This window comes from Vombatus ursinus, unplaced genomic scaffold, assembly GCF_900497805.2.
Source record: "Vombatus ursinus unplaced genomic scaffold, bare-nosed wombat genome assembly UNPS02014773.1, whole genome shotgun sequence".
Classification (NCBI taxonomy): Eukaryota; Metazoa; Chordata; class Mammalia; order Diprotodontia; family Vombatidae; genus Vombatus; species Vombatus ursinus.
In genome coordinates this window covers 909,511-918,929 of record NW_020954551.1, presented here as the reverse complement: position 1 = coordinate 918,929, position 9,419 = coordinate 909,511, and the positions used below count along the sequence as shown (strand labels likewise).

General features: G+C 42.2%; 1 protein-coding gene across 2 annotated transcripts in view; it reads right to left on the bottom strand.

The window, feature by feature from the left end:
* The window catches only part of BMPER (BMP binding endothelial regulator), a 289,084-nt gene that overhangs the window by 236,079 nt on the left and 43,586 nt on the right, over positions 1 to 9,419 (bottom strand). For both annotated transcript variants that reach the window (XM_027863683.1, XM_027863684.1), the window contains exon 3: positions 5,028 to 5,127. In XM_027863683.1, coding sequence (XP_027719484.1) covers positions 5,028 to 5,127 — 100 coding nt within the window. The remainder of the gene's footprint in view (positions 1 to 5,027; positions 5,128 to 9,419) is intronic.

The following is a 9,419-nucleotide window of genomic DNA, read 5'->3' as shown; positions in this document are numbered from 1 at the left end:
AGGAAGGAAGGAAGGCCTTTATTAGGCACTGATCAAGTACTAGGCATCGTAATAGGTACTGGCAGTAGAAATAGAAAAGTAATTCAGTGTCTGCCCTCAAGAAGCTTGCATTCTAATAAAGGAAGACAACACTTATAAGAGGTTTCAATAGCAAATCAGAAAGATTCCCATGGTCCTTATGGTGTGGCAGCAAGGCAGATGATAACGTATCCTCCCTAATGTCATCTCCACTTATAAAACCACATCCATTTCTAATGTTAAACCTTTTGAAAATGAAATTAAAATGATGATTTTTCAGGAGAAAAGAAAATCTTTCTTAAAATAACAAGCATTCTAATCTTAAACCTCGTTTTTATGCTAATCACTATGGAAAATGATGGAAAGGAGAAGCTACGAAGAGATAGGGAAGGAGAGCAAAAGAGAACAGGAGAAGGGGCCAGCCAGGGAAGCACTCAGGGCACAGAATGTGAACGGGGAAATTGTTTGGAGATGGGATGATCAAGTCGATTGGACAAGGTGAAATGAAGAGAGGGAGGGCGGGAATAACTACACCTCAAATCTCCCTGACACTTTAAGGAATGCAGAACACGTTGTGTGATTGTCTCATTTGACACTCACAACAGCCCCATGAGGTATATGCCATAAGTATTATTGTGCCTATTTTACAAATGAACAAAACTGAGGCTCAGATAGGTAAAGTAGCTTGCCTGTGATCACAGAGCAAGTGTCAGATTTAGTATTTGAATGGATTCCTTTCACCCCCTATTTGGAGCCCAGCATTCTTTCCCTGTTTCCACAATCCCAGAAAATAGGGCATTCAGAAATAACCTGGAGGAAAGCCTTGAAGCCATGCAAAGGAAGCTAGAGGATCCTAAGGTCTAAGAGACAATCAGAAGAAAAAAATGGAAAGCTATGAATAGGAGAAGGGAACTCGTATTTATTAAGTTCCTGCTATGTGCCAGCACTTTACAAATATCTCATTTGATAGAATGGTAGCCAGAGCAGGGGGCACAAAGAGAGCTGGCTGCCATAATCTCATTAATATCCCTGAACTGATATAAATAATTTTCAGACTTCGAGAGAGAGCAGTTCAATAAATCCATCCAACTACAATGTAGCAATTGGTCCAAAAGATTGCCTTGTTTACCAGATAAGGAAACTGAGGCTCAGGGGTTTTTCATGATTTGGACATATTAGACGCTCCCACTAGACCATAAGCTCCTTGAGGTCAAGCGGTTATATTATTTATTGTCTTCCTATCCCCAGGACCTAGGACAATGCTGGAGTGATTGGAGGATTGCACTGAAATCCTGTGGTGGCTCAGTGGACAGAGCACTGGACCGGGAATCAGGAAGATGAGCATCTTCCTGAGTTCTAATCCCGCCTCAGACACTTACTATCTGTGTGACCCTGGGCAAGTCACTTCACCCTGTTTGCTTTAGTTTCCTCATCTGCAAAATGAGCTGGAGAAGGAAATGGCAAATCACTCTAGTATCTTTGCCAAGAAAACCCCAAATGGAGTCACCCAAAGAGTCAGGCATAACTAGGACAACTGAACAACAAAACACTCGACATAAAACTATGGGATAGGGGGTCAAGGATGAAGATAGAGTCTGTTCTGAAGGGTACAATTAGATGTGCCCTTTATCCCCAAAACTCTGCAAAGATAGATGAGAATATTGTCCTTCCTAAAGGAAAGATAAAGCATTGTGTATAGGTTTGCAAGCCCTGCAACGTGCATCCATTTGTATGGGGTCACACAAGCAGTGAGAATGTGAGTCAGGATTTGAACTCAGATCTCCTTGATTTCAAGACCAATGATCTATCCATTGCAACATCTCTCAAATAAATCCCTTTCTCTCCTCTGACAGTGCCACTACCCAGGTGAAGGCTCTTATCACTCCCCTCCTGGACTCTTATACTAGCTACTGGTAAATCTCTCTGCCTACAGTATCTCTCCACTCCAGTCAATCCCCCACTCAGATGTCTTCCTCAGGTCTGACCGAGTCACTCCCTATTCAACAGAATCCAGCCACAACCTCTGGATTGGGAAGCCCAATGCCCTCCAGGGGAAGCCCATTCATTCCACATTCAAACAGCTCTAATTGTTAGGGTGGCCTTGATCATCCTCGAGTCTGAACCTGCCTTTTCACAATCTCCACCTTGCATGCCAGGAATTCAGTAGCATCTCTGCTGGAGAAGTCTATAACCCAGTGGGAGAGAAGATTTCCATTCACCCCAGTGAAGGAGACAAGACAAGGCAATGGCAGGAGGTGAGAACGGACTTTGGAATGTGAGTCAGAAGACTAAGATCTCATAGTTGGCAGGGGCCCTATGGAAAGGGCTACACTGGAGTCACAAACCTGATTTCTGATCCTGGTTCTGCCGTCTTGGGCAATTAATTCAACTGAGCTGGGCCTCAGTTTCTTCATCTGTAAAATTAGGAGGTTGGATTAAATGACCTCTAAGATCCAATGTGATAGAACATTTTTTGGCAATCTTATGAAAACCATGAACCCTTTTCAGAATAATGGTCTCTTAAGTAATTGAAGGAAGGGCTAAATCTGAGTTAGGCGTTCATGAAAATGAAGATGTAGTGTGGATCTCCCATCCAAGTTCATAGATACCCCAAAATTTATCTATGGGCCTCTTACGGATTGCAAGGTCCCAGGTTAGAACTCCTGCTATATAACCGTACTAATTCCTGTCATCTCTCTGAGCCTCAGTTTCTTCCTCTGTAAAATGATAGAATTAGACTGGACAGACACTAACTTCCCTTCCAGGTCTGGATCTATGGTCCTGGGGCTCCTTAGTGAAGACTGAACTCACTGGTAATGATGAGGGGAGATGTTCCATCTCTCCTCAATTGCCTCAACCTACAACCAAGGGAGTTGGCTTCGATGGCTCCTAAGATCTGTTCCACCTCTTAGGTTCATTTCTGTGGGACAGACTAGAAGTGCCATAAAAATCTGTGGAAGGGGGGTAGCAGGAGGGGTTGGAGGGATAGAGGCTTCCTGGAAAAAGTATCACCTGAGTTGAATTTGGGCAGCTAGGTGGTGCAGTAGAGTGCTAAGCCAAGAAGACTCCTCTTCCTGAGTTCTAATCCAGTCTCAGACATTTACGAGCTGTGTGACCCTGAGCAAGTCACTTAACTTTGTCCGTCTTAGTTTCCTCATCCGTAAAATAGACTGGAGAAGGAAATGGCAAACCACTCCAGCATCTTGGCCAAGAAAACCCCAAAAGGGGTCACGGAGAGTTAGACACAACTGAACAACTGAACAACAACAAGAGAGTTGGTTTTTGATGAGGAAAAGATTTTAGATCATAGGATGATAGCTTTAGAGCCATAAGAGACCTTAGGCATCATCTGGCCCAGTCCCCTTGTTTTATGGATTTAAAAAAAAAAAAATGAGGGCAGGTGAACTGTCCAGCATTATAAAGGATCATACAGTTAGCCCTACTTTAGAGACCATCTATTCTGTCTCATTTATCAATGAGGAAACTGAGCCCCAGAATAGTGAAGTGTCTCACTCAGAGTCACACAGGAAGTGAAAGGTAAGATTTGAATTCAGGTCCTCTGCCTCCAAGTCTGGAGCTCTGTATCCAAACCTCAGTAGCATAAGAGTAGTATGAGAGGGCAAGTCATAGAATCAGGATACACATGAGTTCATATCTTCATTCCAATGCACAACAGCTATGTGAGCCATGGACAAACCATGTAACCTGTTTCAGCCTCAGTTTCCTCATCTGTAAAATGGGGATAATAATGACAAATCCTCCTAGAGTTATTATGAGGATCAAATGAGAACAAGAATTTAAAGTGCTTTGCAGACCATAAATCAATGTATCCTGGCCTATTATTATGATTATCATCATTACCATTAATTAGGAGAACATTCCAGGCAAGGGAAATGAGCACTCACAAAAGCTCAGGGCTGACAATGAGCATTGCATGCATATGAAGCAGTGAGAAGGCCAGCTGGACCAGAATAAAGGGTGAGTGTTGAATAAGGTGGCATCAAGAGAACAGAGTCAGATGATGAAAGTCCTTGAGGAAAAAGCAGAAGAATTTGGCTTTGAGGGAGGAAATGGGGCAATGCCAAAGTTTCCTTGTAAAGGTAAGACAAGAGGAAAGCACTGGTTAATGAAAAGGAACCAAGCAATAATGGAGAGGCTCCCTTTTCCCCACTCCTCGCCTCCATCCTGCATTTATTTAATTTATACCAGTTTTTGTTTAGCTATGTGTGGACTTGTCATTTTCCCCAACAGAATGTGAGTGCACTGAGGGCAAAAACATCTTTGGTTTTGCCTGACACATCATAGGCTTTTAGAAGTGTTTACTGAATGAATGATTGAATGGTTTGGATGGAGTGAGGGGATTCAATTCAGTTCAATTCATCAGGTATCTGCTATGCTCCTACTCTTGAAAAAACAGTGAATAAGATGCTGGGGATAAAGATAAAAATGATACAGCCCTAGCAGTCACAGTAGAGGCTGCTTGGGGGAAAGGTGGAGAAGAGGGTGACGGCACAACTTTATGCAACAACAACAACAACAATAATAACAATAATAATAAACTAGTTAACATTCCTATAGCACTTACAACATGCCAGGCATTGTGCTAACTAAGCATTTTACAATTATTATCTCATTTGATCCTCACCAAAAAAAAAATCCTGTGAGGTAGATGCTCTTACTATCCCCATTGTACAGGTGAGGAAACTGAAGTAAGTGACTTGTCCAGAGTAACACAGCTTGTAAGAGTCTGAGGCTAGATTTGAACTCAGGTCTTCCTGACTCCAGTTTCAGCTCTCTCTTCTAGCTGCTGATAAGTAAATACAAGGGCCGCACAGAATACAAAGTCATTTATAGGGGGAGAGATCAGAGTCTTGGAGTTGGAAACCCCCCTTCCCCTCTCCCCACTCCCAAATTCCCACCACCAACTCATCTGCAGAGAAGGAATGAGGGAAGAAAAGGGTGAGGAAACATTCCAGAGGCCAAACAGACAGACCCAAGAAAAGCAGCACCTTTGCATCGTTCACAGCAGGTTCCCCTCTGCTTAACCACCAGGGCACAGTCTTTGGAGAACAGTGGACACTTCTCTCGTTTACATGTCACTTCTTTATTCTAGGCAAAAAAAAAAAAGACAGGAGACATTTACAGTCACACTCTAACGTGGATACCCAGGTTCTCACGGATAAACATGGCAGGCACGGTTGGGGGCAGAGGAGGGATTGAGGTCTCCTTCAACCCCACCTTCTACCCAGTTCTCATCTTGACATGAAACTATTGCAACCAAGAACAGGAAACAAAGTGGTGTCTATCAGCTGGGAACCAGACAAACAAGTTGTTAGCAAGTGGAATGATGAGAATTACTGGACCAAAAGAAATGCTGAATGTGAAGAATTCAGAAAAGCATGGGGAGACTTACCTGCACAGATGCAGAGCGAAGGAAGCACAGCCAGAAAACAAAACACAAACTGACTATAACAAAGTAAATGGAAAGATCAAGAAAATGAAATTGAGCACTGGGCGATCGTAAATGGCCAAGCTTGACCTCAGGGAAGAGACGAGAAAGTGAACTTCCCTTCATTCATTGCCAAGATGGAGCCCACAGGGGTGGAACGTGATGTGTCCTGTCAGACACAGTCAGATGGTTTTGTGGGACATTTTTTCATCTTTATTTTAAGGGAAGAGTCCATTGATATGTGTCAAGGGATCAGGGTATAAAATTGGAAACAAATGTGATACAAAAACAAAAGACATTAATAAAAAACTAAAATATTGTTTTTAAAAATAACCCCTATACTTTGTGCCAAATCAAATGAGATATTTGTAAGGTGCTTAGCACAAGGCGCAGCAGATAGTGAGTGCTTAATAAAAACTTGTTCCCTTCCCTGTGCCTCTGTTTCCTTGGCATAGAATGAGAGGGTCAGACTGGATAGCCTTCATCTTCCCTTCCAGCTGCTGGAGCCTATGATCCTAGGTCCTCAAAACTTCTGAGTGACAGAAAATTGGATAGCAACAAAAAAGAAAGAAAGAAGGAAGGAAGGAAAAAGGGAAGGAAGGGGGAGAGAGAGAGAGAGAGAGAGAGAGACAGAGAGAGAGCAAATTCTTCTCAATGAGAGAAAATTGTATTATTTGAAAGAGAGGGGAAGGAGGAAAAACAGAAAAATTAGTCTCTTTTAGGGGACCCCTGACCATGATAAAATGATGGGGGGAGGGCGGGGAAGTGTGACTTCTCCCAAGCTAACATTACTTTTTAGTGGACTAGAGAAATGATATTTGTTTAATCTGAATTTCTGCCAATTAGGATACCTGGTCCAGGACTTCCTCAGGAGAACAAAAATATTTGCCCATAACAGTTCAACAGTCCAGCCGTTTAAAGTTCCAATCCAAATATCAGCAAGGATGGAACCTGACAGACTCGAAATGAGAAAAAATTCCCGTACCAAACAAAGACACGTTGGTCAGGTTTTTAGACAATGACAGCCCCAGGGAGCCAAAGGATCCCTGTTAATGAAAGTAGGGAGGGCTTAGTTTACTGTCTGAAAGGATAAAGTGTGTGTGTGTGTGTGTATATATTTATGTAAAGGTATATGTATATGTATGTATATATTTATATATATACATACATATAGGCTAAAGTATACACACACATACACACAGACACATACTTTAGCCTTTCAGACAGTAAACTAAGTCCTCCCTACTTTCATTAATATGTATACACATACATACATATATACATATACACATATACATATATGTGTGCATATATATTTTTTTCTAATCTGACAAGGACAGCAAGCAAGCTATGTACCTGTATGTACATTGTGTGCAGAGAAAAATATTGACAGTCACTAACAGCCTGCACTTCTAACATTACTGCATCTCATTTGAGCCCCAGAACACTCCAATGCAAAAGGCCCTACAAGTTTCATTATGCCCATTTTATAGATGAGGAACCTGAGGCAGACAGAGGCTGAGTGATATGTCTGGGGTCACTCAGCTAGTAAGTGTTTGAGGCTATATTTGAATTCAGGTCTTCCTGACTTCAGGCCCAGTGCCCTAGCCACTGGTCTATCCAGCTGGCTCTTACCTTCTCTGCAACTTGTAGGCTTAGAGACTTGTCCAGGGTCTAAGGCTGACATTTAGATATAAAATGTTATAAATTTGCCATTTATAACATGTTTTGAGATTTTCAAAGTGTTTTACCTACATAATCTTTCAATCCTCACAACAGCCCTATGAGGTAAACAGTGAAGTGGTTATTAGGTCCATTTTACAGGCTGGGAAACTGAGGCTCAGAGAAGCTGCAACTTGCCCTTGGTCATAGAGCTGCTAAGTGTAACAGACAAGATTTGAACCCAGGCATTCTTGTCTCTAAACCCAACACTCTCTCCACTGCATTGTATATGTATATGCTCACATACTAAAATCCTAATCTTGACCTTCAATTTCAGGTTGCCTTTTAAGCTACTAAACCTGCCTCCTCCAGCTCTGACTTTTGCTGCCACCCAGTACATTAAAGAAAAGGTATTGGCTTAGATTCTTAAAATCTAGCCACTGCTGGGATTCTTATAATCTAGCCACTGCTCAGATTCTCATAATCTAGCTAATAGCTTACTAATGTTCAGACTCCTTAAGAGTCTGCCCAATATGATGGATGTTCTAATAAACCTTGTCTTTGGCTGAAAAAATAAAGAAGAGGTATTAATTAGCTGTCCATACTGAAATCAATTTCATTGACGTTAACATTTATTAAGCAGTTACCACCTGCAAATGGCCTATGTGCTGGAGATTCAAAGAAAGATTGGCAGTGGACCCTGCTCTGATGAACTCTGTAACTTTCCCATTCCAAAGGTACCAAAACACATGGCTGACGGTTGGGAGACAGGCCCGCAGCCTAGGACAGGTCAACCCTTCTTTTGCCCATTTGTAATGAAAACAAGCACTGGAGGACTTGGGTTCAAATCCTATCTCTCCCACTGACTAGTTTCACCTCTGTAGGCCTCAGTGTCCTCATCTGTAAAAGACAGGGCTGGACTAGATGTCCTCGTAGGTCCCTGCCGCCATCTTAGCTCTACATGGCTTCTGATTCTTTCACTTTCCAGGGATACACAGCCTGAGATACAAGGCAGATTCATTTCAGACCAGTTCTACTTAGAAAGACAACTCCAATCCCAGACTCTAAGAGGCAAGAAGGAAGGACATTCTAGGACAGGAACTATACCTTCCTTTATTCCCCTCTCCCTCCTAGTCCTGCCACCCCCACTCCTGGGGAATTCTAATACACTCCAATACAGTCTCCTGGGTCCGAATGAAACAAGCTTTCGGAGTAGCCTTTCGTAAATCCCAGAACAAAAACTCATCATCAACCATCAGCGAGGTCTCTTGGCAAACCCAAATATTCACCTATCACCCAAAGTCATCCCCTAGTGTTCAGGGAATTGAGGCTGTTTCACTTGGAGAAGAAGAAATGTAAGGGGACCTAACCATTCTTTTCTTTTTTTTATGGTAATTTTTATTTATTTTTTTGTTTTCAACATTTACTTCCACAAGATTTTGAGTTCCAAATTTTCATCCCATCTTGCCCCTCCCCCCACCCCAAGATGGCATGCATTCTAAATACCCCTTCCCCTAGTCTGCCTTCCCTTCTATCTCTCCCCCCCCTTCTCTTATCCCCTTCCCCTTCAATTTTCCTGTAGGGCAGGATGAATTTCTGTACCCCATTTCCTGTATTTGTTATTTCCCAGTTGCATGTGAAAACATTTTTTAAACATGTGTTTTTAAAACTTTGGGTTCCAAATTTTCTCCCTTCCTCCCTCGCCACCCACCCTCATTGATAAGGCAAGCAACTAAATATAGGTTATATATGTGCAGTTATGCAAAACACTTCCATAGTAGACATGCTGTGAAAAACTAACTCTATTTCCCTTAATCCTAACCCACCCCCCCATTTACTCTATTCTTTCTTTTGACCCTGTCCCTCCTCAGAAGTATTTGCTTCTGATTACCCCCTTTCCCAATCTGCCCTCCTCTCTATCATTCCCCTACTCTCTTGTCCCCTTTCCCCCGCTATTTTCCTGTAGGGTAAAACAGATTTGCACACGCAATTGAGTGTGTATGTTATTCCCTCCTTAAGTCAAATTCTATGAGAATAAGATTCACTCATTCCCTCTCTCCTTCCCCCATTTCCCCTCCACTGTAAGAACCTTTTTTTTTCTTTTTTTTTTTGTGGGATAATTTACCCCATTCTACCTCTCCCTTTCTCCTTCTCCTAGTATATTCCTCTCTCACCCCTTAACTTGATTCTCCAGATATGACCCCTTCATCTTCAACTCACCCTGTACCCTCTATCTATCTATCTATCTATCTATCTATCTATCTATCTATCTATCTATCTATCTATCTAT